This window comes from Tachysurus fulvidraco, chromosome 6, assembly GCF_022655615.1.
Source record: "Tachysurus fulvidraco isolate hzauxx_2018 chromosome 6, HZAU_PFXX_2.0, whole genome shotgun sequence".
NCBI classification, from domain to species: domain Eukaryota; kingdom Metazoa; phylum Chordata; class Actinopteri; order Siluriformes; family Bagridae; genus Tachysurus; species Tachysurus fulvidraco.
The window spans coordinates 8,391,055-8,418,849 of record NC_062523.1 but is presented as its reverse complement, the minus strand read 5'-3'; the positions used below and the strand labels follow the sequence as shown (position 1 = coordinate 8,418,849).

Below are 27,795 nucleotides of genomic sequence, written 5' to 3'. Positions count from 1 at the left end.
GATACTTTAGTGTAAACTTTGTGGCTGTTGTTATGCACTGGTATTTCTATATTTCTAACGAGGTTTATTAGTTTTTTAATCGAAAATAAGTTTACAAATCTAAGCTGTATTATAGACAAGGATGTCAACATTGCTGCCATGAAGAAGCGGTGGATGGCAGCAATACATTAGACACTCTTAAGAATCCTAGCAAGATGAGAGAGAGAGAAAAATATTAAAAAACTAAACTAAACATATTATTTGACAGGATTGCTAGTTAGGCTATATTGGTAGGTTAAATAGCTGTATTGGTGAGTTACATGCTGTAGCTAGTTAAATAGCTATATTTGGGGTATTAGATAGCTATATTGGTGGACTATGTAATTAGTTAGATAGCTATATTGGTGGACTAGGTAACTAGTTAGATAGCTATATTGGTGGACTAGGTAACTAGTTAGATAGCTATACTGATGGGATAGAAAACTATATTGGTGGAATAGGAAGCTAGTTACATAGATATTTGGTGTTTATTTATTGATGGACTAGAAAACTAGTTCGATAGCTATATTAGTGGGCTACATAAATAGCTACTATAGTGCACCAAACAACTCTAACAAGAAGTCCAGTGTCCTCAATAAACAGCATGTACTTCTTTAACAATTAAAGACACCACAATCCTTCCTTCTTTTTTCTGTTTGCTCAGTTGGTGTAAATAAGGCTTGCAAATTCACAGGTCAAAGGTTCACCAAGCTCAAGTCATCTGGTAGTGAAAGTACTTTCAGGAGCTAAGGAGCATGTCCTTTCCCCTTCGGTGAATTGGCTTTCCTGATGGCTGAATTTGATTTGCATTTGGTCTCCACTGCTGCTTTATTTGGGAAAAGAGAAAAGTGTAGATTTCAGGTCTCTTGTACCGACAGAGCAAAGGTGTAAAAATCCTAAATGCCACAGCTAAACTGTAGATGTTTGCAACAGGAGCAAAAAACTATTTATATAATTTAAGAAATATGTAGATTTATTTTTACTATTTATATACATTATTATGTTTACAGTAATTATAGTTTGTTGAATAATGATGGTCATGAATCGATCAAAATTGAGATAAAATGGGCAAAAAACAGATCAATCCAATATCGAGGGTCTCAACAACCATAATCCTGCTTCAATCTCTTCCAACAATTAAAAATCTGTATTTCTTCAGAAGAATTTTGTAGAAATGTTAAATAACCAATGAATTAGTGTTAAAAATGATAGCAATGATGTCAGGATAGTAGCTATCAGTTTGTTTGTTGTGTAATGTCACTCCATACTGAAATTACACAAGTGCTGAGTGTGAAGTGAACGTTTTAATCAAACGTGTAGGCGCGACAATGAAAATGTGGTTATGTCATCCAGCTCTTCTGGTGTTTTATAACAGGTGTGTAGTCAGCTTGTTCAGAATACTGCAACCATAAACTAGAGGAAGAAAAAAACAGTTAAGTGATTATAGTGGAGATGAACTTGACTGTTCAAGACAGGGAACCTTTCCACTAGCGCCACCTGCTGGAACAAACCTATAACACTTTGTTTTGACTATGACCACTAGAAATTCAACTAAAAAGGCATTACATAAAACGCAAGCCAGTGACTTCTGTGCCGGATCCAAGCTCGGATAAATAGAGAGGGTTGCGTCAGGAAGGGCATCCGGTCGTCAGTGAGAAGAAGATCCTGAGATACCATTTTTCCTGACCACCCTCTGGACTCCAGACAGCTTGAAGCCCTATTTCTGGTTTGAGTCTCATCGATTGCAGGCTTACTGCTGCTGAGAAAGGAAGGACCACATGGCCAGGTTGAAGATATATGGGGCTGCTGACCATACTGGTGGCTTGAAATTGCTGGGGGGTTTTTTTTCGCTCTCAGGTCTCCATTATTGAACATCCAATGTCATTGGCAAGAAGGAATCTATGTTAAAACTTTAAGAAAATCAGAAATTATGCTGTTACTCAAAAGCTCCAAGTTACACAATTGCACTTCGACTATAAAGTGTACAGTTATATACAGGAAATGATTTATATCCACAGTTGCTGGTGTCACACTGCTTCTGAGCTCATCTCTGGGAGTTTTTCCTCAACACCACCAACGTTGGGCGTGATCATAAGGGATAAATCTAAATTAAAAAATCTTTAAATTAAAAACTATACAACAAATGTAATTGAATTATATATATTTTAAACCTTCACACAGGTTCAGGCCCAAAATATTATTTTGCAAACAGTACAGGAAACAAAAAAGCATTTATTTTAAAATTCATTTTCAATCTTTGTGCATTTCCAAAAATATAATAATATGTATATAACGTGAAACACAGGATGAAATCTGAATGGAGAGGAATGTCCACGGAAACACCCATTTTCAAATAAAAAACTAAATCTGCTGCGTTTCTCAGGTTCTAACTCTCTGAGCTGCATTTCTGAGAGACGGCTCCGCTTTCTTCCTCCGTCTTGCTTTTCTTCGTTGCCCTGTTCGACTGCCGTGCTGCTCTCTTCTTTCCTCCCTGCTGATTCTGATTCTGCAGTCGCTCCTTTTTCTTCTGTAAGTACGATGCCATGTTGTCGAAGTTCACCTTGTAGAGGTGAAGGAATTGACTCTCCACATCGACGGTGGCTGAGAAGGAAAAAAGGTGAAGAGAAGCAAGAGAATAGATTATAAACAAAATTACTTTCTAAAATAAATTAAACTGATATTTAAAGAACAAATAAGTTGGGTTGTGCTGCAATAGAACAATAATACATGATGAAGTGTCATGATCCTTAATGGAATTCTTCTTACCACCCTGAAGTGGATTATTTTCCCAGAGATTTGTCCTAAAGAGATTTACACCTCTCATACCACACCAGTTTCCATTTATTAATTAAAGACAAGCGTGGCAATAAAATAAATGAGTTCCTTTAATGCAATCTTGATATAAAGCACTGTTATGATTATGATGATGCACCTCACCTTTAAAAAGCTCCCACTGGGTGTGTAGTGTTTCTGACACTCTCTGCAAATCAGGGCATTCTGACTCACTCTGTAACACACGCGCACGCACACGCACACACAAGCATGCTGTTACCAAGTGAACTTAAAAAAAAAAACCTCATGTTTCAGGTTCTCCACCGTTTTGTGAAAAATTACTTTCCATAATATTCTACATGACAGCTGTTCACAGATAAACCATCACCATAGATATCAAAGTGTCAAATATATTTATATTTACAGCATATAGCAGACGCCCTTATCACAGAGCTACTTACATTTTATCTTATTTTTATACAACTGAGCAATTGAGGGTTAAGGGCCTTTCTCAGGGGCCCAGCAGCTTGGTGGACGTAGGTATCGAACTCACAACCTTCCGATTGGTAGCCCAACACCTTAACCACTAAGCTACCACATCAAATGTTTGTTAATTATTAAAATAATAATAATAATAATAATAATAATAATAATAATAATAATATTATTAATGCAGATATTTGGAACAACAACCTAAAAATCAGAACCGTCCTATTTTTTAATGTGACTTACATTTCCATTAACAACATCAGAAGAATAAACATTAAACTTTAGATTTTTCCATGAGTAGAAAACTAGTTTACGGTTTTCTCAGGGTTTCCGTGTGTATATACTAATACACACACGTGTGTGTATATACCCTAATACACACACGTGTGTGTATATACCCTAATACACACACGTGTGTGTATATACCCTAATACACACACGTGTGTGTATATACCAATACACACACGTGTGTGTATATACCAATACATACGTGTGTGTGTATATACCAATACATACGTGTGTGTGTATATACCAATACATACGTGTGTGTGTATATACCAATACATACGTGTGTGTGTATATACCAATACATACGTGTGTGTGTATATACCAATACATACGTGTGTGTGTATACTAATACATACACGTTTGTATGCTTTATACATACCTCCCAATGCTTCTCCTTGTGTGTGTACAATAGTACATTTGTGTCCTTGTTCTCCAGTAAGACCCAAAGTCGACCCTGAGTGTCAAAGGTCATATCCCAGGGATGTTGCGGCAGAGCGAGTGTTTCAGTCGGAGTCAAACGTCCATCTGCTCCTTCCTCTACTGCAAACAGCTGAATGGAGGGAAACCTTTAATGAAACAGAGACAAAAAAATCCCCACATCAAATCAGGTTAATCTGATTTTCACATATACTAATATATTAAGTATATATTTATACTCGTAATCTGATTACTGAGTAACGCAGACCCGGAGTTTTCCCCATAATCAGATTACTCCTGAGAAATGATTCTTTTGCTAAGATCTGATTGGCTTATATTATTAGATTTTGACAGTCTTCTATATATAGTTGTAAACACATTTAGTTTATCAGAACCAGGAGACTCTTATACTGTATGTTCTGCACTGGACAGAGTCAAGAGTAAAGCAACACACACCTCTCACACTGCACGGCAACATGGCGTCCGCTCGGCGAGCTGATGATCCGACTCACTGCAAACCTCACCGGCTGAAGATCACAAGAGGATTGAGTCATATACCAACATTTCATATGTTTTTTTAAGATCTACTCGATAAACATGATTTTGTACATGTGCAAAATTCTGGAGAAATAAGAAATAAGATGATCATGTGATAAATTCATATTCAAGTCGAGGTCCAAGCTCCATGTACAGTTGGTAATGCTACAGTTGATCACCTTTAGCAACAGCCGAGTCATTAGGAAACGTATGGTTTACCTTTTCAGTGTCCGTATCAGAGCTATTTAAAAAGCCATGCTGTCGCAGGTCGATACTCTGCAAGTTCCGTCCAGACTCATAATGCCAAAGTTTCACTGTACTGTCCTGCCAGTGCAAAACAAAAAAGATTCAGTTGAAAAATATAGACTTTTGGTAGAAGATTTTCTCAATTTATTTGCGTTTTTGTATTGTTTGGCTGTAGCACTGGATTTCTGATCAGAAGATTATGAACTCAAATCCCAGCAACCTTGAGCAAGATCCTTAAACCTCAACTGCTTGGTTGTATGAACGAGATAAATGTAAGTCACTCTAAAGAAAATTGTCTGGCAAATGATGTAATGATAATGCTGGTTAACACAAAATAATAAAAATAAAAAAATCAATATAAAATATATTTGATCAAATATGCAGTTATATCAGTTTTGTAGAACTTAGCCTTCATGTTCAGTTCAGGTCAAAATGGCCATTTTACATTGTTTATTCATTCATTATTCATCTTCGATGGCTTTATTCTGGTCAGGGTGGCAGTGAATTCAGAGCCTACACCAGGACATCTGGGCAGGAGTCAGGAACATGTCTTTAAAGTGTCCTCCTGTACATCAGAGGGCATCATTTACACTACTGCAGGTTTTCGCTCGAGTCTGCATCAGTGAACAGTTGACAACTTCAACAAAACAGACTCCAGGTTAAAACTAAAATGAATTTCCTGGTTACATAACTTTTTTGACCATATAGTACACAGTTATAGAAGGGAAATGATTTATAAATCAGACTCTAGTGTCACCAAGATGATAATGAGATTCCCTTTGGGGGACTTTTTCCCTCACCATCTTCACCTCTGACTTGCTCAAGCTGCTTTGTGACAATTTCCATTGTTTAAATCAAATACATAGTATTTAACTGAATGCTAAAATGTTTTGGAAACAACCGAGTGAAAACACAGACACAGGGAGACCTGAGCTCAGAATCGAAATGGAGACCCTGAAGATGTTAGGTGGCAATTTTTACATTGATCGTGGCTTAATTTCCAGAAAATAGAGTTTCTTAATATGAAAAAAGACGGTGGCTTAATTTGCGAAACATCAACAATCACTTATGTAAACAAATACATGTTTCCTACCCCTGAGCCTGAAAGGAGCCATTCAGGATGTCCAGCTGGAACACACAGGGCACTAACAAACCTGCAAGAGAAAAACAGACAAGAACAGAAGTGAATTTGTTAAAATAGTTAAATAAATAGTGTATTTATTAGTGATTTTCCCCCTCAAGCTCTTTAAGCAACAACTATAAATGACCAGACCACATATTATATTGATCTAAAAAACAAACATATAAACAAACAAATAAAAAATAAAATATAAAGTGTCTGAGTGATATTCTAATGACATGCGACATTATTAATATTATCTACATTGAAGTAAAACTCTGTGCTTACTCTGTGTGTCCCAGGCAGAAGGCCTGAATGTTGTAGGGAGATTTACAAAGGCTCACTCTGATCTTCTCATCTCGGTCTGCTGTGATGATGTACTTATCATCTGGAGACAGCGTCTGGAGGAAAAAACATAGTATATTAAAGCAATGTGGATGTGACATCACACAGACAACATGGTATATATATCTATCTATAAATTATACAATCGTGGTGTAATACTAAAAAAAAAATAAAAAAAGAGAGTTTGGGGCATAGAGCCTTTATTATCGCCACATATACATTACAGCACAGTGGAATTCTTTTCTTCACAAGTCCTAAATTTGGAGGTTGAGGTCAGAGCACAGTGTCAGCTATGATACAGCACCACTGGAGCAGGGAAGGTTAAGGGCCTTGCTCAAGGGCCCAAAGTGGTGCTTGGCTGTGCAGAAGCTTGAACCCTGATCTTCCAATCAACAACCCAAAGCCTTAACCACTTGAGCCACCACTGCCCCAATAATCAATATACTGTGGTGCGATTCAGCCTGTTACATAGCAGAAATAGGACACCACCCCAAATCTGAATGTTTTCCGTTCATCCGTAACTATATAATCTAGCTGTAATTCACTGATGAGTACAATTGCATATAATGTTGTATATTAACCAGAAAAGATGTTAGTTCCTGCCAAGACGTACAGAATAGCAGCTGTAAACAGTTTCCTCACTAGTTTTTTTTTGGACTTTTTTAATTCAACTTTCCAAGAAACAAAACAAAAAGCCATCGTTCCTGAAGACTTTCCCATTTTGGGATGTTAATTATATAATATCAATGTTATAGTTTTGTAAATAGAAAGTTAACACTGTAAGAAAACGTTTCTCTAAGCTGAGAATTTAACTGAATTATAAAGCTACCAAGTTTATAAAATCATATCAAGTTAAAAACTCTGATCATGAGTTAAATCAAACTAAAACATTAGATCCCAAATTGTAAAAACACAGATCTTAAGAGCATGAATATCTGTTCTAATAAACTATAATAATACTACTACTACTACTACTACTACTAATAATAATAATAATAATAATAAAAAGCCTTAAGAAAAGAAATAAAACACTTACAAGGCCTAGAAGCATTGAGAGATGTCCCAGTTTCAGCTCACCAGGTTTCTGTGGCTCCAAAAGAGAGAATGAATAAACATCTCCAGATTTATCTGCCACAAACAGCTCATCCTCAGCCTGACTGAACACCAGAGAAGTGCACCTGCGCACTACCCACCTGAAGAGCAAAAAACATCAGTATTCACTCTTTACCAATTCTTCTGAAACTACAACTTGGATACAAAACAGCTACAGATACCTTGTGCTGATGCACTGCCATGATGGTTGGGTGCGAAATAGAATCAGTCTTTTGTTGTCATCGGTCAGAGCAGCATAACGTCCTGATGGTGACAAACCGAGTGTGAGAATCTGGTCACTCCCTTTGTCCTGAGTTCCTCCTCCATCACTGTAAAGCGTGAAGCACTAAACATGAACACTGGCTCTATTCAGAGAAATCAGTTCAGGTTCTACATGCTGATTTATCCAATCTTCTATAAAAAAGGAAGGCAAGGATTTAATTCAATGCAAAGTAGATGATAAAGCTTGTGATATTTATGTAACATTGTCATATAACATTGCTGTTCATTTGCAGGAACAAAATAAACGGAGATGTTTTCTAGCCCATGAAAAGCAAACTTTTTCAACATTACGTTATTTAGTCTGTCATTACTAAATTGTATCATTTTGTAGATTTACAGCAGAGCACAAAAGTATTGGCACCCCAATACCAAAATCATATTAAAAACACAAGCAGATGTAGTTTACCTTTTATCAGTTTCAGCTTCCACTGGTTTCTGCTCTGCTTTGGTGCAGTCAAACACAAACGGCTCTCTTTATGAAAAGAAATGGTTTATTTCTTAAATGGCATATTTATCATGGTTTTAGTCACTGAGCTGAAACATGTGATCAGCTGATTACTTAATCAAATCTCAATGAAAATATGTTTTAAGCAGAATAAAACAAATGGTCCTACAAACAACAAAGAACTGCTATACTGTCTGCCAACTGGTAAAAACTGTCATGATAATCAGTAGGAAGATGAAATCTATTTAATTTTCTCTAGGCTTCCTACTAAGACTCTAGCACATAAACGCTACACACTGTGTAAAAATACATCAGTAAACTTCAGACCTGCTCTCTTTGATATTAACTGCTATTAAATGATGCGAGCTACTCATCACCAGCCATTCTCCGGCACAGCACACAGAAGCCATATTGGCTTCTACTCACATGTGAATACCCGGTCGCATTATTAATACGTCATCCGGTTTGACATGCTGTGATTGGTCCGTGGTCGTTACAGCAAACATACAGATCTCAAATATACACTGATATTCATATTTGTGTTTATAAACTCACACTGACGGACATATAAACAAAATATAAATACAAATAATATAAACAATAAGAAATATTTTTAGAATGGACTTTAATACAACTTAATGTAATGCTACTGATTTTAATACTAGTGATTTTTAAAACTACTGAATTGAATACTATTGATTTTAATACTACTTAATTTAATACTACTGAATTTAATACTACTTGAACTTCGGATAAGCGGTAGAAAATGAATGAATGAATGAATGAATGAATGAATGAATGAATGAATTTAATACTACTGATTTTAATACTACTGATTTTAATAGTGCTTACTTTAATACTACTGATTTTAATAGTGCTTACTTTAATACTACTGATTGGTTAAAGGGGAAAAGGATTAAACACTGCCAGAGTAGGATAAAATACTTCTGTTTACTTTATATATATAGCTGAAAAATTATTTTATCGGAAAACAAATAATCAAAGTAATGTACCGCCGACCAATCAGATTACAGCGGACTATAGTGGTGGGCGTGGTTTTGTCGAAAGAGCAGTGAAGAAAACAACGCTGCCTTTACGACGACCCACAGGATGCCAGGTATAAGGAAGAACCCCTCAAATCTTTTTCAGCCAGGAATCCATTGAGCTGTAAAATAATTTCAGTAAACACACTTTCAGATTTATAAACATTATTTAAAACGTCAAATAATATTCCTGAACTTTCCACAACAAATAACACATTTAGGTCTGTGCTTTTTTGTGCTTGGAGCCCAAAATATAATAATAATTTCACTATTGTAACATAAAAATACACTTTATTATTATATCTACAGTATATACTCTAACCTACTACATTACATTAGTAAACAGAGTAATCACATTAAACAGTGCTGTAGCTGGAGGAATATATGAACCTTCTGTAGTAAATGAAAGTAAACAGGTAAACTAATAGTGTAGTAGACTAAATTACTTGAAGAAATAATATAATGACATTAAATGTAAAGCTTGCAAAATATTTTACAACACATATATGTCTCATTCTTATAGTCTAACTGTACTGTATATAATGACGATGCGGGTCCCATTTGTGTCTGGTTCCTCTCAAGGGTTCCTCCTTTATCATTCAAGGGAGTTTTTATTTCCCACAGTCACCTCAGACGTGGGGATAAATCCAAACACATTTAAATATATCTAATATTACTAAAATATTTTTATTATATTAATCTTATTATTCTTTATAATAACTTTTTTTTATGTTTATGTTCTGTAAAGCTGATTTGAGACAGCTCAACTGTATTTTTGCCCATAATCTATGTTATTAGGTACAGTATGCATGAGACCTGATGAAGTTTTTGTGTTGGTGCGTTTTAATACAAATCTGGCAACCTCAGCCTCTGGGTTGTACTGAATGTCCTGAAATACACATTTAGGCATAAATTATTGTGATTTTCTTTGCTTTGATTCTTAATGTGGTTAATGTGTATTCTAGAAAATTGATCCGAGGTGATCATTACTGAATTGCATTAGCAAATATATGTTCTTATATAATTAAAAAGAAAGAATGAAAGAAGGAACCAGTATAAAAGAGTTAAAAAAAAAGGAGGGATGTTGGGTGGAGTGAAGGAGAATAGGGGAGTTTTCACTGGTTATGAAACTCAAGGCACAAACACTTGGTTGATGTTTTCCCCTTACAATTTGCAAGGTAACACTTTTTAAAACTTCATTAGTGCAATTGCATAACAAGTTATATATATATATTTGTTACTTGTTATACAACTGCACTAATGATTTTAATAGTGCTTACTTTAATACTACTGATACTATATATATATTTCACTAATCTGCTTTATCCTGTTCTATGCAGGGAATTACTGGGACTTCCAGTTATAGGACTCAAACTCACTGCAGCTGCAAAAGGAACAAGATGAACAGATTTTTTGGTATGTAAAGTTACTTTTGCAGTGAAAGTTATTAAACTACATCAGTAAGTTTTATTTCCTACAGGAAGAGATTAAAAAGCTCAACCATGGCAGCTTCCTTGCTCAGAATTGGACGACTGGGATCTCTAAAGGTAACAGAAAGTGTTTAGTTGTTTTTATTGTTATTGATATCAGAGTATTTTTTATGTGTAATGAGAATAATAATAATAATAATAATAATAATAATAATAATAATAATAATAATAATAATAATAAAACAATAATTGCATAACATTTGCTGTATTATACTTAATTCTATAACTGTAAAAATATAACTGGCTTTAACTCAGATTTATAAAATTAAGATCTAATTAAAATTCACTTTTTATATAACAACCAAATGACTTATATATGTATGTTTTACTAAGTTGCTATTTCTATAACTATTGTTTATATTGATCCATTACCTGCAAGAGCATTGCTTTCATTCATAAAGCTGGGAGGCCAATAGTTTCAGGTGATATTATGTAACTCTATTCTTGCTTCCTAAATGGGTTTACTTACTAATCATTTTTTCTAATAGACATTTGATAAAACATTTCACATTTTGGATACAGTATAACTATTGAAGGAAAGTATCATCAATACCAATACTGATATGATATTGACCTCCTTACAGCTCTGAGCCTTATATCAGCATATATTCACAAAACATCGTAGAGGAGGTAGTAACATCCTTTAAGATGAGCTTCCTCAGCCATACACTTTCATGGCATAAAATGGTTCAGTGAATTTGATCTAAAGTATTTCTTTAGATTCTTTTTAAACTGTTGTTCTGTTAAAATGTTTGATTGATTGTAGAATACATATTTAATGTTCAATGGGTATTCACCAGTCTGAAGTAAAAAAATGTAATGTCCGCAACAAAATAAACTCCAATATTTATTAATTTGTTAAAAAGCAACGTTTTGACCCTGCTGGGTCTTCTTCAGGCAAAAAAATAAATAAATACTGGATATGTCTCAGACCAGATCTAATATGACATAATATGACACCCAAATGCATTGCATAACTTGTTTTATAACCCCTTATTTTATTTGGTGACAGAAGCTTGTAGTGGTTTTGTGAATGTCAGTATGGGTGTAGTCTTCTATCAAGGAATTCAGTATTGTTTTATCTTGGCGTACTTGCTAATAAATTGTGAAATAGATGTCAATTTACCGCTTTTCCAAAATCTAGTTGAAGAGGCAAATGTTTTCACTTCAAGTGTAAAATAAATGTATTTACCTACACCTGAATTTCTTCACTTTGATGGACATTATTTAATTTAAAATTTTTTATAGAGCAAAACCAACAAAATGTGCAGAGTTATGGAATACCGTGCAGAGTGTAATTTCCTTTCTTTCGTTAGGCCCTGCAGGCAGAAAGCTTGAGTGCATTACAAACAGCCCCAGCTGTTGCTCTCAGTTCAAAATCTGGGGAGGGCAAGAAGTCCAAAAAGTCCAAAAAAGGTATGTACAAAGAATACAGTGTCTTTAGCTGGTGCATCACACATACACTATTGACATGCAAATATCTGTAATATATATATATATATACTATAATGCCAGAGGTTTGTTGACCCGTGACCGTCACTCATGTACTGTATTTGTTGAACACTCCATTCCTGATTTAGTCTCCTCTATTTAGTGATAATAAGTTGTCAGCATGGCTGTCATGATTTGTTCTCATTGAGCTCATTCATTAACGAGATCAAGCACTTTAGCCAGGTTCTTGTGTTCCAGTTCATCCTAAAGGTGTTCACTGGAGTTGAGGTCAGGGCTCTGTTTAGGAAACCCAAGTTCTTCCACTCCAGCATTGCATCACATTTTGTAAACAGGTGCCTTGTCATGCTGGAACAGGTTTGTGCAATTGCATAAAAAATCATCTGGTACAATTGAGTGCATCCAGCTTTTTTAAGGGGATAAAGCACATAGAGGTGTGATGGTCAGATGTTAACAGTATATTGAAGGTGTAGGACCAACATTTGTAATTAACCATTAAAATAAAATAGCAATTGTGTCTTAATCTAAACAAGTAGCTAAACAATGTGAAATTCATTACAGTGGCACATTTCTTTAAAGATTAGAAAGGGTAAAATTCTATTCATTTAATGACAATTTTAAATGTAGGTCCAATAGATTGTTTTAAAGATAAATGATTTTAAATATAAAAACAAAATTCTAAAGATAGAAAATCAATGCAGTCTTATTCCCTCTATAGAAAACTAATGCATGGAACCTATTTTGAGACTCCTGTGATGTGTCCTTCGCAATGGAGCTGGCATACCACATCCACAAAAGTGTATATCGTACATACCATCCACAAGCAACTCCTGTGAATAGCTCGTACTGTATTAGGTTGCACTGTGTGTTTCTAAGAGTGGAAAGCATTTGCATGTCCATCTGACATCACCAGAATGATCTATAACCAACACCAAGACTAAGAATATCCAGATCAAGAACATCTGAATCAAGAAAGAAATGTTAATGCAGAACAAATCTGGTTTACTTACTCAGATCTTCACTCATGGAGAAAGATCTTCATAAATAGCCTTTAGCACCACGGTGTTTAGTTATCAGCAATCTGTCACCTAAATAAAGGCAACTGGTGCTCACAATAAGGTCACTAACTCATTCCTATAGTTTGTTGTGCTTTTGATTTCCCTATATGATCCTCTGATGTAGATGTTTCAGTTAAAGATGCATAGTTATACAGTATACCAATTTATTCATAAAAGTCTTCTAAATTAATGCATTTTCACTACCATTAACATACAAACTTGAGGCCATTTCACCAATCACATTACTTGCTACCCAGCCCCAGGTCTGCACACAATGTTACTGATCACTGGAGTTTTTGTGCCTCAGAGATGAAAACAGTTCCCACACTCAACCAAGATTACTGAATTCTTGGACCAAACAGACCTGAGATTGAAAAACATGAGCATTACTTCATAGTTGTGGCACATTGTCAAAGTTGGATTTGGCTGGGTATTGAAAGCAAGTTACTGGTCGAGCCATAGTTTTTGACAAAAACACCAAACATTGAGACATTGTGCATAATGTATATCCCTGTAATGTTATTCAAAAATATTACAGCAATATTTTATCTAATACCTTTTTGTTGAAAGTATTCAATAGTTTGCTTGTCCAGTGGTCAAATACATTTACAGCATTTAGCATTTTTTTGTACAACTGAGCAGTTGAGGGTTAAGGGCCTTGCTCAGGGGCCCAGCAGTGGCAGCTTGGTCTACGTAGGAATCGAACTCACAACCTTCCGATTGGTAGCCCAACACCTTAACCACTAGGCTACCACATCCCCATACAAATACAGACAGTGCATGGCATGAAAATATTCAATAATCTCTATATGTTTGCCCTCCTTCCTTTTTGTCACAGAAAAGTCCACACAGACAACGTACTTTGATATAGAAAAACTTATCCAACACAAATCCTATCCAGGAGTCAGTGAGGAAGTAACACCCATTGCCACCACTGCTGTGGGAGCGGTTTCTGCATTAGCTGCAGCCATTCCTAAGCAAGCTGCAGCAGCTCAAACTGCTGAAGCTGTTCCTGTACCTACGGCAAGTGAAATTTCACCTCTTGCAGACGTCTGTGAGGCTGCAGTGGAAACAACACCTATCGCTGGAATCACTGCTAAACCTGCTGTAGAAGCTGCAGCACCAGTTGCAGAGGTCACAGCTGAAGCTAGGTCTATTGCTGAAACAGCAACAGAAGTCACTTCCTCTGTTACTGAAGCTGTGGGTAAAACTGTACCTGCAGAAGAAACTTCAACAATTGCTGAAACAACTGCTCCTGCTGTATGCATTACTGAAGCTACACCTTTTGTTGAGGCCGCTGCTGCGGTAGTTGAAAGTGCACCTGTTGCAGAAGCCCCAAATGCTGCTTGCACAGTTGAAGCCATACCCATTCCGGAATCTACCCCAGAACCAGTTTGCCTTGATCCTGAAGCAACTCCTGCAGAACTTTTTGCAGAAGTCACATCTCAGATAATGCTTACAGATACTGCTGCCCCTACAGAGGTTGCCCCAGAAGTTGTAGCTGAAGCAACTCCTGCTGCAGTTTCCACAGAAGCTACTCCAGAGGTTATGGCAGAAACAGCCACCACATCAGTTGCCCCAGAGTTTACAGTTAAAGCAGCCCCTACAGAAGTTGCCCCAGAGGTTACATCTGAAGCATCTAATGCTGCAGTTGCCACAGAATCTACTCCAGAAGTCAGGGCAGAAACAACCACCATGCCAGTTGCCCCAGAGTCTACAGTTGAAGCAGCTTCTACAGAAGTTGCCCCAGAAGTTACACCTGTAGCATCTAATGCTGCAGTGGCTACAGAATCTACTCCAGACGTCAGGGCAGAAACAACCACCATGCCAGTTGCCCCAGCTTCTATAGTTGAAGCAGCCCCAACAGAAGTTGTCCCAGAAGTTATGACAGAAGTGACCCCTACAGAATCTACCCAAGAACTTGCAGTGGAAGCACCTCCCTCAGAAATTGCAACTGAAGCTTTATCTTCTCTAGAACCTGAGGCTTCCTCAGTAACAGAAGCTGTTGTTGAGGCCGTACTAGAAGCTGCTGCTGAAGCAGTAACTGAAGTCATTGAAGAAACTGTCCCTGTTAAAGCTGTTGCCGAAGTAGTGGAAGCGATTGTTGAAACTGTAGCTGAAGTTGCTGATGTTGTCAGTGAAGCAGAAAAGCAGGATGACATTGTCACTGTGATCACAGATGCAGCAGAACCTCCTGTTGAAGTGGATGCGCCTGAGGGTATACACCAGCACCACCACCACCAACACCACCTTCCATACCTACACCTCTCTATACTTACTAAATTCTGAAGTAAATCAATAGGCATAGGCTTACTTCTTCATTTTAACTGCTTTACAGAACAGAACTCAGACACTTAAATAAATCAATCAAACTGGAGTGTGTTCACAATCTGGGATTTAGCATGGACATCAGCCTATTTCTACTCAAGGCTAAATAAATCATAAAGGGTTTTGATTTTTTTTCATAAACCCTTTGTGCTACGGGTATTATGATAAGAAATTGTCACAGATGATCAAGTATAAGAATATCTTAAAATCTGTACCAAAGTCCCCCTGGAACATTTTTAACAAAATGGAAACAAAAAGATTAAATCCCTGAAATCTTGGTAGTAATATATAATTTCCAGTTATATGTACAAGAAATGTTTATAGGAGATATCTCATTGTAGTGCTAGTGGCTGTTCAAGTTGTACTTGATCTTTAATAGGTCTTATGAAAACTTTAAAGGCTTTAAAATTTGTATCATTCTACATTATAAACTTAACCAGTATGTATTTGCTTTGATTACTATGGGAAACAAAGGAAAACAGCCCTTCCTGGGGTATCTTTATAATAAAGAAAAGGCACAAAACCTCTTTGCCAACAGAATGTAGCCTTTAGCGAAACGAAATGAAAGGCAAGTTCCATAAAATGTTCCATTTACACTGTGCCACATTCATCAATCGTTTTGTAAATGTTTGCCTAAGCCAACCTGGACAAAACCTTTCCTCTGGATAGACAAAATAGATTCAGTATTATCCAGCTTGAAAGACTTGGCTTGCTGTCAGTATATATCATGTTATTATAAAATGAACTCATTGAAAGTGGGAATTTAGTTTTATAACTCTAGATTCTACTAACAGACATTTCTCAGAGTGGATAGTACTTCTGTACATGTTCTAGGTTGAATAATGAACAACCCAGTCCTAGTTATATTATCTTCATGCAATGTTTCCAGCATGCATCATGTACACTTTACATTTTTTGGCTGACAAATCGCCATTTCTCACTACAGTGCTGATTTAGTTTGGTTGCAATGTATGAAATTCTCACTGTATTTATCTTTGATCACTGACTTTCAGCAAATCTTGCATTTATCTGCTTTATTTGTATTTGATTTTCTTTTCTGTTTTGCCTAGTGGTACTCTTTAAGCTTCCTAACCTTTTTTTTAATATCTCTTTCTTTCCATCCTGCTTTCACTTTTGCATTCTCCAGTGCTTGAAAATACAGTTGTAAATTATTGCTCACGGTGACAATTCCACTAATTACTGTTTTGTATTCGTGACCTTGAGCTGAGTGGTCTTTCATACATTATTGCAAAAGTTTAAAAAAAAACAAAACGTTAAAACTGATTTCTGTCCTTTTTTCCTTTCTTGCCAGAGATCTTGTTTAGAATAGGATAGCAATGATTTCATGTTTTTGAGAAATATTGCATATTGTTTATATCATATTGGGTTTGATGTAAACAAAATTTTCAATATGGAGTAACATGTTCAATATCTTCCTTTTAGATTTTTTTTTAGAACAGACTGGTTTTCTTTCTCCTTTGCTTGCTCTTTGACACTCTGTTTCTTCTGGAGAGCTGTGTTTGATACCAATAATGTAATAACTTTTTCTCTTTCCGTATGAATGGTGGTATACACACACACACACACACACACACACACATGCATACACACATTGGTGTTTATGAATAGCATGGGAAAAAAAGCATGGAAAATCTCTTTTCTCATTTTATTAATGTAGTAGATGCTTCTTTTATCCAAATCTACTTAGCAGAAGAATACAATCCAATAATATGCAAGATCCTTTTAGTAAAAACTTGACAGTCTCAAGCAAAGAGATTTTAACTCTTGATTTTCCTGCCAATAGCACAGAACTTATACAGATCACTAGAAAGTAGTTTAATTTGAGCTCTTTCCATTCTCATTCACACATTCAACTCAATTCTCCTTTTTTGACCTTCCCTTATTTTCTGAAATAAAGCTCCCACCCCAGTCTGCACATCCATCCATCCATCCATCCATCCATCCATCCAGTTTGTGAGAAATATCTTGTATGTGAAAGAACATGTGCTAATTGTTTTGTTTTGTTCTTTGGCTGTTAGCTGGCTTGGACCCTATTCAGAAACTCTTTTTGGATTCCATTCGCAGCTATTCCACAATGAGCACGTAAGTGTTTCCCATCCTGATCACATTGTCTCCAAAGCTTCCCTTCATACAGTATGGGGCATTTTTGCCATAATAGTCTCATTAACACATCATTTCTGAATTAAAATAAATAAACATTTCACTGTTGTTTGGTAATGATTGTTTAGACATTATGTGTCTCTATAACTGCTTCTTCCTGTATTGCCAGGGGAACTAGTGCTCTAGTTGATACAGGTCCTGAATACCACAAGGCCCTGGCTGAGGAAATTACCAAACTACAAAGACTATACGGTGGTGGAGACCTGGAATCATTCCCGGAGTTTAATTTCCCTGGTGGGTCAATGGTTTATTATAACCACCATATCTGAGCTTTGCTGCATTGTTATTAGTCATGTGCAAATGGATGCTTCAAAAAAATTATATAGAGGTCAGATACAAAGTAAATATACATTGTGTTATTGTGGTTTTAACTTCACTATAATTCACACCTTTTATTATACAGTTGGTGAATCTATTCCTGGGTTAACCTTACATAAGTGTTAGCCTCAATAGCCCCAAGCTAATTGCTCATCCCATTCACACAGCTTTTACTAAAACTATGTTCACGCTTTATTGAGCTCATACAGTCTGATCATCCATGCGAGTAAACAAGTGAGCAGAAGCTAAACGATTAAGCACAAGCAAACCTAGTAAGCATATTACAACTTTTACAGTAGTTTAACATACAAAATTATCACCACATTGTGCTTTTTATTCTGTAAATACAAATTTGTCTTTTACTCATTTCTGTGTGTGAATTGTTCACATAAGTTATGTCTATATTTTTATTTGAAAAAAAAGCTTGGGGCTGGAACACAGAGGTGCAAAGGCAGGCATGAGTCATAATTGGAATGAGAAAAACATGATTTAAAACCAGAAGCAAATGTCAGCTGTCATTTTAATGACCATGTTATGTGTTAAATGTACACATAAGGTGATGTGGGCATGTGTTACTGATCAACAGTGGTGGAAAAATACTGAAATCTTGTACTTACAAAAAAGAGGAGACACCTTTGGTAACATAATACTCGAATAAAATAGAATCTTAAATAGAATGTAATGTAATTTGTACATTTCTTTACAAAACTATGCAATGTGCCTTAAACATTTTGCATCCTTATTAAATTATACAATCATACTGGTTGCATTTAGGAGGATCAACTAAGCCTGAAATAATATGAACACAAAGTTACCAATCAAATGATATTCTGTTTCTATATTTAGTAGTAAGGCTGAGATTTTAATTTAAATGACTTTTTTTATTACAGATCCAAAGCTGGATGATGTGTACACCAAGTAAACAATTTTATCACACCATTACACCACCATGTGCCCCAGCCTGGGACAAATACGAGGACCTCGGTTGAGCTTTTTAATATATAGAGACTGTGAAGTCTTTCCAACATTCAGATAAAAAGCCTGTCTATGTATCCATATCGATATTACAGTACAGGTTAGGAGAAATATTACACTCTGCAATTTTCTGCATTCTACTTTCTAGGTTTCTATAATTGGAAAAGGAACTGATTTAATATATCTACAGTATGTGTGTACTGTGTTTCTGTGTGTCGAACCTGGTTCTGGATCTTTACTGAAAATTTGTGGAAAATAAACTTTTGTGATGTTCTAAAAAGTTTTCATTGTTTTTGCCATTACACTCCAATGAAGCAGGAGTCAAACCTGATTCCACCTGTTTAATCAGTTGTACTTGGCTTTCAGTAAACTCAAGTGTAGCTTCTGCATGGTTGAAATGAAAACCTGCACTGACACCGGCTTTTTCCGGTTGAGAATAAACATCACTGCTATAGACCCTTCAACTTGATATTCAGATTTGCTTCGTACTAAGAAGCAATGTTGTATCACATTACAGCACAGTAAATTTCTTTACATATCCAAGCTTTTTAGGAATTTGGGGTCAGAGTGCATGTTGAGCCATGATATAAGGTTGCTTAACAGTGGCAACTTGGCAGTGGTTAACCTTGACCTTTTGCTCAGTAACCCAGCTGCTTAACCATTTGTTAAGTATTTTAAAGCATCTCAAAATACGAATCATAATAATCTTTTCAGTTTATATTTTTGTCGACTTGTTGGTTAAATTCAATTTACTGAACATTCATTGCAACAATGAGCATATATTTGACCCTTTTCATTAATGAATAAGGCCCAAAGCTGACCAAATATTATTTGGTTGATTATTTGAAGAGACACTAAGGTAGGGTGTGAATTGCTCTGCTAAGAGCGCATTAGAAGCAACTAAACGTTGTATTTAACAGCATTAAATAAAATATTTGATATGGATTCTTATCATTATTATATTCCATGTTTCTTTGGTTAACTATAAGCTAGCCAGCTAACTGTTGATTGCTTTGAGTAATGTATAGATTCCTCGCAAATATGTATTGAAGCAAATATGTCTGTATGTTGATTGATCTAAAGCATATACTTTTATATACAGCATAACTAAAATTATAAAAGTTAGAAATGCTATTTTGTTTATATGTGATGTTCATTTCATGTTACTGCACAAACAGGGACGGACTACATTAAGTTGATAAGTACCAATTTCAAGTTTTAAAGTACCTTCAATTTAATGTAAGGTATAAGCATTTTACACAATTAACTGTATATGCAGTGACATCAGCAAGACACACAAGTGCTAAGCTGCACTGATAATGAAAATTTACACCCACAACAGCTTGGCCTGTGTTTTGTCAACTTGGTAGCTGGTCCGACTGAGCTGCTTTGTTCAGTTACAGTTAATGTACTAGCTCGTATTTGCCATATGCACAGTATGTGTGAATTAGTCTCAGTGTTTGATCACAGGACAACCGTTAGCTGAATAATTTACTGTTCCTCAATATGACAGTCGTCAAGTCAAGAAAAGACAAGACAAGACAAATCAAGTCATGACAAGTAAAGTCAAGACAAGACAAGACAAATCAAGTCAAGACAAGTCAAGACAAGACAAGACAAATCAAGTCATGACAAATAAAGTCAAGTAAAGTCAAGACAAGACAAATCAAGTCAAGACAAGACAAAACAAGTCAACTCACTGAGGCATGTACTTAATTCACCTGCTGGTATCTGGCTATAGTCTGTACATGTATATAAGAGTGCTATACTATTATTCTTTGCTCTAATTAAAGGTACCATAGTACAGACATAATATAAAGCTTACATTATGGTGGCCACTGAATGTATATACAGATTTCTAATATTCTGTTTCTTTATAGTGACATTTGTAAGTGTATTTGTATTGTGTTAAACTTAGCGCTATTGTAAACTATTATATTACATTAAAAGTCTCAAGTCGTCTTTTTTGATCCCCGGAACGCTTGACATAAAGTCGTTTTCTGCACGAACAGTAATAGCAGGAGCACAAAGATGGCGACCTCAATGCTAAGGCTAGGACGACTAGGAACATTGAAGGTAAAATTAATGAACTAATAGATCAGAGTGTGACATCAGTGACATAAAACAACCACCGCTTTATCCACATCTTTGTGTTTCGTTTTTGTATGAATTTTAAACAACACCAAATAGCGGCTCCACACCGGCCTTATTAAGCTCATAACTAGACTTTATATAACTGTAAACACACACGCCTGTTTTTGTACTGAGCAAACTGTTTTAATAATTACTGTATACTTCACACCGCTCTAATGTCTATACTTTGGTTGTTAGTGATCATGAAAAATACAATAAAAAACAATAATAAGCATCTCAAACTGTGTGTTATATAAATACTAATTGTGACGGGATCTGATTAAGGCCATAAAACAAAAAAAAAAATACTGTGTGGATATAACTGTCTGTCTATCTATCTATCTATCTATCTATCTATCTATCTATCTATCTATCTATCTATCTGTCGGTCTGTTTATCTATGTGTCTGTCTGTCCTATTCTGTCCTGTCTATTAGTTTGTTTGTCTATCTATCTATCAGTTTGTTTGTCTATCTATCTATCTATCTATCTATCTATCTATCTATCTATCTATCTATCTATCTATCCTTACTTTATTTATTTTCTTTTTTGCACCTTTTACTTTGAAAGTTAACCTGAGACACTTTTATACCTAGCTACCAATTTAGTGTGTCTAAATCATTACACAGATCTCAGTCCAATTCAGTGACCAGTTTGTGTCCAATGTCATCCACAAAGGGCCGACATGGTTGAAGGTTTTCAGTCTAGTCAAACAGGAGCCACACCTTTTACCACCTGTATAATCGGCTGTTATTAGCTTTCAGTAGCATCATGTGTGGCTTCTGCTTGTTTGAAATGAAACCCTGCCTCCACCCTGGACTTTTCTGGAACAGCTTGAACATCCCTGATTTTCAAAACACCAGCTAAAAGAAAATCTTTAGAAAGGATGGTTTGCGTCTCTTCAATACACTTTTAGACACTTGGAAAATCAATGGCAATGTTGTTTTCAAATCTTTTCTTACAAATCTTTAAAAAGCTTTAAATAATATACTTTTATAACAATTTTCTCTGGAATAAATAATTTTTCCTGCTTATATTTAGTGCCTCAGGCAGGATGGCTGGGGTTCTCTGAAAACTCCACTCTCTGCAGCTTTCTGTACTAAAACTGAGGCACCCAAGAAGCCAGCAAAGAAAGCTTCAAGTAAGAGTAAGAGAATGCCTTTTTTTATTCAGAGCTTTGTTTTGTTTAACAGATAATCAGTTTCACAAATTTTTACATCATTTTGTCATTTTTAATCCAGTTCATTAGCTGCCTAACATCAGCATGTAGCCAGGGTTTTGTTTTTCAGCTTAACCTGCTTATGGATTTATGGCATAAGTGCATGTAATGTCAGAATCAGATTAGAATCAGAAAGAGCTCTATTGCCAGGTATGTTTTCACATGCGAGGAAATTGTTTTAGTGACAGAAGCTCCACAGTGTATCAGAATGACATACAATATATACAATTTGTATATCTTTACAGTATATGCTTAGGTTTATTTGTATTTAGTGTGCAGAAGAAGGTAATAGTCTAGAACTCTACATTTTTATTTTAAGGGACACAACTTTCCTGTATTAGTAGCACAAAATGACATTACAATTTAACATTGAAACTTACATAAAAAAATAAAATTAATGTATTTTAGTAACATTTTCTGCTTATTCAAATCACACATTACTGTGTATAAAAGCTGCCATTTGGGGAAATTTCAAAACGTAAAGGAGCAGATTGTGATTTGAAAACAAAAAAGATGGTTTGAAACATGTAACAGTTCTTTAATTGCAAACGACTCTTAGGAAAAGTGTGATTTGCAATTTTACCATCCATCAGATATGCATTTTATATATATAAACACACACACTTTTATATTTTTTCTTATACTTTCTTCCATTTTCCACCTGCAGTCTGTTTGATTTTCTATTTCATTTCATCAAGTATTTCACCACATGTTGACTATGTACTGTTGCACATGTGATTATTTTTTTATATAATGCATATCTGATGGATGGTAAAATTGCAAATCAAACTTTTACTAAGAGTTGTTTGCCTATATGTGTGTTTGTGTGTATATATATATAATATATATGAAGCAGATCAGTTTTAACAATATGACTCTGAATCATGTTCTGATGTGTGCAATTATTATTAAATTAAGCTTTGTTTTCATTTTCTTTTAAAATATTCGTACACAATTGCTCACTTCTGTTTGTTTTGCATAAAAGTCAACTCATGAGGTAGAAGTAGTCAGCAGAATGCATGTAGTCAGTCTGTTTTTTTTTTTAATATTTCAACTACAATTCATCTCCCAGGCAGCAGGGGGCTCTAAAACGTTACAAACCGCACCTTTAAAATAAGACCAAACTATATTTGAGCATGCATGTTTTTTGTCATATGGTTTAAATAGAGTTGTTGATGTGTTTTTTATTGTAAACATTGTTCACAAGGAGTCATGTTGTTGCTTCCTGGAGTCATGATTGTGTCAGATAAACAGCTCACATTATGTATCCCGTTTACCGTTTTCTTAGCCTTAGAGGCTCCTGACGAGAGGGCTGCTCTGCTAGCCTACAAGACCACTGTTGCCTTCCCTACTAGACTTTCCACTCCAGGATTTCTCAGTCAAGGTGTTGCATTAGGTGAATATGACAGACAAAGCAGGGATCCCGTGACAGTTGAGAACTCAGTTTCTGCAAGTGCCTCAACACCTCAAGTTTCATGTGAGGCTTTGAGTAAAGATGATGTCACTGCTGTCGATGCCAAACAAGCTGAATCCGTCAGTGATGATTCTGTCCAAGCCGAAACGGCAGCAAAAGCTAATCCAACTGCAGAGACGTCTACGAACAAAGATGCAGCAAGTCCGACTAGTTCTGATGTAAAGGCACCAAAAGATGGTGATGCTACATCATCTTCATCATCTTCCAGCGACTCAGATTCTGACTCAGATTCTGACTCAGATTCTGACGACGAAAAAACAGAAACTAAAATGATCAAACCGGTGGAACAGACTGAAGATAAAACAGGACAAGAAGAAATGCCATCAGCTGAAAGAGAGGGGCCCACATCAGACGTGAAGACCAGAGCTGTTCCTGAACCTGGACAACCTTCTGTTTTTGAAGGTTTACCTAAAAGTTCACCTGTAGGAGCAACTGAGGGTTCGCCTGTAGGAGCAACTGAGGGTTCGCCTGTTGGAGCAACTGAGGGTTCGCCTGTAGGAGCAACTGAGGGTTCGCCTGTAGGAGCAACTGAGGGTTCGCCTGTAGGAGCAACCGAGGGTTTGCCTGAAGGAGCAACCGAGGGTTCGCCTGTAGGAACAACCGAGGGTTCGCGTGTAGGAGCAACTGAGGGTTTGCGTGTTGGAGCAACTGAGGGATCACCTGTAGGAGCAACTGAGGGTTTGCGTGTAGGAGCAACTGAGGGATCACCTGTAGGAGCAACTGAGGGTTCTCCTGAAGGTAAACCAGAAGTCAGCGAAGCTGTGAGTCAACCTACAACTGAAAAAGTACCTGGTTCGAACGTAGCAGCGGCCTCGTCAGAAGAGATAATCGACCCTGCTCCTGTCTCATGCACACCTGAAAGCATTCAATCTCAAGCAGAAGTTATACCAGAAAAAAATGCAGACATACAGGTGAGGTCTTCAGATGTTTCTAATGCCATCCCAGAACCTGTCACCGATTCAGACCACAAACCACAAGTCAACCTCGATTCTGCTTCCGAAACGGCATCGGAACCAAAAGTGGAAAGCAAAGCTGCACCAGAGACGACAGAAGCTGTGGCTGCAGCTGAAGAGTTAGTGGACGCCGCTCCTGTAATAACTGACGCAGAAGTCCAAGCTGAACCTGAACCAGCAGCTGCACCAGAGGGTACACACCACATCACCCTTAAAACCCTTTTCACTCCTCTGAGTGGCCACATAGACACATTTTCCTCTTTTGATTATTTAGAAAAAAAAAAAAATCTCCTGCTAATGGCCTGTATAGGGGTTTATATACAGTAGTCCTGGTCCAGTTCAGCTGTCTTTGACTTCTAATACTAATCCAGTCTATATTAACTGAATTATTAACTGACCGGTTCTCCGCCTCTCCTCTACTGTCTACTGGAGCCAGTGTCCAGTTTCCAAGCATGAATGAGTAAATGAATGAATGAGCGGTGGGCTAAAAGTCTTAGAAATTACCTCCTCCTTTAAAATCTGACAGTTCTGATTTGTTTTCCTTTCTATTGTAGTGAAGTCTGTAATCTCTCACTATATAGTTTTTGATTTATTATTATTTTGTCTAAAATTCATTTGCACTATTTTCCCTCTGTACCTGCTTATTCGGGTTTACATTTGCTGAAATTTTAATGCACATTATTTATCCAAGTTACCTTAAAATTAATAGTCTTTTTACAAAGCTGGGGTTTTTCACATTTTTGACATTTTCACTGTTAAACACTGAATTTTGAATTAGGGTTTATTTTTCAATACAGCTTTATTAATATACTGAACTTTTATCTCTAACTGAACTCTCAGTTCTCTTTGGAAGAACGTCCCATGTTGGAAAACCGAATCCAAACGCTTTATTCTTTATATTCTTAAGCATATAAACTTTGCCCTCAACTGTATTTGGGTTACTGCTTTTTTATTTATTTATTTATTTATTTATTTATTTTATTTTATTTGTTTTTTTTTATTTACTATATTGTCTTTTTAACACCTCTTTAAAGCTTTTTTACTGCAGCTTGTGCCAGTTGATGTTAATTGTAGATTATGTTGTTAATATGTTAATTAGTGTCACAGTGTCAGACATCACAAGTAGATGGTGCTGGTTGAAGTCAACTCTTTGAATCGCCTCTTGCTGATTTCTCACCTTTTGCTTTTCCTGTCTAATTATAATATGATGCCTTCAGATCGAAGTCTTCCATGCAACCCCACTCTTCACCAACCACACTGACGTCTGTTGCTTTTTCATTCTGTTCTTCTTTTCAAGTCTTATTGTTTATGTCCAAGTTTATTATATTCTTAACTCACATACAGTTCTGCATTAGCTTGGATTAAATTTACATTTTAGTTATTATTTTTCTTAAAGGGCTTAAATGTGTGCCATTTAAAAACAAACCATTTTTTCATATAAAAGTAATTTTCTTTTATTCACTACAGCACATGTAAGAAAGACTGAGTTATATAATTGAGAATGAATTAGAAAAGCAGCATTTAAGCTGAAATGAAAGAAGACATGAATTGTCTGTAGATCAGACGTGAGGCCTTGGGCCATTCACACTCCTTTGAGTTTGATGTATGTGACAAAGGGAGCATTTGGGGTTGAGTGACATGGAAAAGAGTAAGAAGTAACTACTGTAAAACAATGCTGGCAGAAGTGTGAATATTCCCAACAAACACTGCTTTCAAGCCAGGATGTAAAAAGTTGTTAAAGTGTTAAGACAGACGTTGGATGCATTTTGTTTCTGACAAGCTGAAGGTCTAATCCTGTAAGCATCATTTGCTTTTCGTGATCTTACATAGAAACATATATAGCTTTACATTTCCCAGAATCGATCAAAATGGTTGTATAATATTTGATGCATTAAGTTTTATCAGTTCTGTTTTTTGTATCAGTTTTGCATATCTAATTTTTTGCTATTTTATGTCTGACTTTTCCAGAAGCTGCCCCTGCACTCGAGCCTGAGCCGTTCGACAACAGCATGTACAAGAACCTGCAACATCACAATTACAACAGTTACACATTCGTGGACATGGATGTGGAGATGGCCAAGCACCGTCTGGCCCAGCCCTCTACGGGAAGACCGTCACCCCAGCACTGAGCTCTCCCTCAGGGGGCCTGTGATCTCCTTCCTGTTCTCCACAGTGATTAACATCTTACTGCTTTTCCTTTGCTTTGATTTGTCTTTCAGAAGGTTGGCCACATTGCAACTTTCTGGTGAAATGCTTGTAATTACATTAAAGTATATAAATTAATAATGAATTTTTGCCTCAAATATGACTGAGTTTGTTAGTGTTTTTGACGTAGGTTGCTGCACAAAGGCATTTGAGCTTTTACAAGTTGTCTTTATAGTCTAGTGATATTCATTTCATTTCAGTTTAATTTTATATGCAAAACTACTAACACTGACTCAAAGCAGCTTTAAGGAAATGCAGATATAGAAACTGCAGCATATTGAATCTTTTGTAAACCGAATTTTTTTGGAAAGCATGACAATATGGAAGGACTTTCCATATTTTTACGTAAAACTTTTATATTAACCAGCCGCTCTGAGCTTTAATTAAATGTCAGAATATGTTTAGAGACAAGCAATGGTCATTGTGTTTTAAAGAAAGAGTTTCATGTTTTAAGCAAATAATAAAGCATATAAAAAGCATTTTTTTTCCAGCAATACTAAATTTATAAATATGACTTTTGAAGTGCAAAACCCATTTTCTTTGTAATGACTACACTACAAATGGCTAGGCATTAAGACTTGAGTCACAATATTGACAAGTACAAGTTAAATTTAAATATGAAAAGCACCAAGGAAGAAAAACCATCAAAGAATGTGGTGTGACTCAGTGGGAGTGTTAGGGCAGGGGCTTTCCAACATTTTGCAGACAGGGACCTTTAACTGCAAAGTAAATTCTACACACTAGCTATTCAATTGTTAGTCTGAATAATAGTCTGGCTTATCATTTCAGCCATGGTGGTTTTTATCCTCGATAGAACATGCTATTTACAGGCTGACTAGATATTGAATGATTGAGTTCCAGCTTTAAGGTCCCTGGTTCGATCGTCAGCTTAGTTTAACGTCTGTGTGATGTTTCTGTT

At 36.1% G+C, this 27,795-nt stretch overlaps 3 protein-coding genes across 6 annotated transcripts; 2 read left to right on the top strand and 1 right to left on the bottom strand.

Moving 5' to 3' along the window:
- Nucleotides 1-2,230: 2,230 nt before the first annotated feature.
- On the bottom strand, nucleotides 2,231-8,521 carry wdr4 (WD repeat domain 4). Its single transcript, XM_027174651.2, has 11 exons — nucleotides 8,379-8,521; nucleotides 8,013-8,078; nucleotides 7,507-7,653; nucleotides 7,269-7,425; nucleotides 6,176-6,288; nucleotides 5,861-5,921; nucleotides 4,741-4,845; nucleotides 4,441-4,511; nucleotides 3,947-4,133; nucleotides 2,956-3,025; nucleotides 2,231-2,619 (listed from the first exon to the last, which is right to left on the bottom strand). Exons 1-11 carry the CDS (start codon nucleotides 8,459-8,461, stop codon nucleotides 2,405-2,407), a joined length of 1,275 nt encoding a protein of 424 aa, XP_027030452.2. The 5' UTR covers nucleotides 8,462-8,521; the 3' UTR covers nucleotides 2,231-2,404.
- A 1,469-nt stretch (nucleotides 8,522-9,990) lies between these two features.
- On the top strand, nucleotides 9,991-19,173 carry si:ch211-140m22.7 (uncharacterized protein LOC570370 homolog). 3 transcript variants are annotated; one of them, XM_047815466.1, is made up of 8 exons: nucleotides 9,991-10,272; nucleotides 10,435-10,510; nucleotides 10,575-10,641; nucleotides 11,901-12,000; nucleotides 13,930-15,309; nucleotides 17,459-17,522; nucleotides 17,710-17,834; nucleotides 18,809-19,173. In XM_047815466.1, the coding sequence occupies exons 3-8, from the start codon at nucleotides 10,597-10,599 to the stop codon at nucleotides 18,838-18,840; spliced, it is 1,746 nt and encodes a 581-aa protein (XP_047671422.1). In that variant the 5' UTR covers nucleotides 9,991-10,272; nucleotides 10,435-10,510; nucleotides 10,575-10,596; the 3' UTR covers nucleotides 18,841-19,173. The 3 variants fall into 3 exon arrangements, with proteins under 3 accessions (XP_047671422.1, XP_047671423.1, XP_027030451.2); XM_047815467.1 differs by lacking the exon at nucleotides 10,435-10,510; XM_027174650.2 differs by having other exon boundaries at nucleotides 10,435-10,641.
- Nucleotides 19,174-20,834: 1,661 nt separating this feature from the next.
- On the top strand, nucleotides 20,835-26,961 carry ndufv3 (NADH:ubiquinone oxidoreductase subunit V3). Of its 2 annotated transcripts, none has more exons than XM_047815217.1 (4): nucleotides 20,835-20,969; nucleotides 22,067-22,166; nucleotides 23,533-23,640; nucleotides 26,640-26,961. In XM_047815217.1, the coding sequence occupies exons 1-4, from the start codon at nucleotides 20,925-20,927 to the stop codon at nucleotides 26,798-26,800; spliced, it is 414 nt and encodes a 137-aa protein (XP_047671173.1). In that variant the 5' UTR covers nucleotides 20,835-20,924; the 3' UTR covers nucleotides 26,801-26,961. The 2 variants fall into 2 exon arrangements, with proteins under 2 accessions (XP_047671173.1, XP_047671172.1); XM_047815216.1 differs by having other exon boundaries at nucleotides 22,067-22,172.
- The last annotated feature ends 834 nt before the right edge of the window (nucleotides 26,962-27,795 follow it).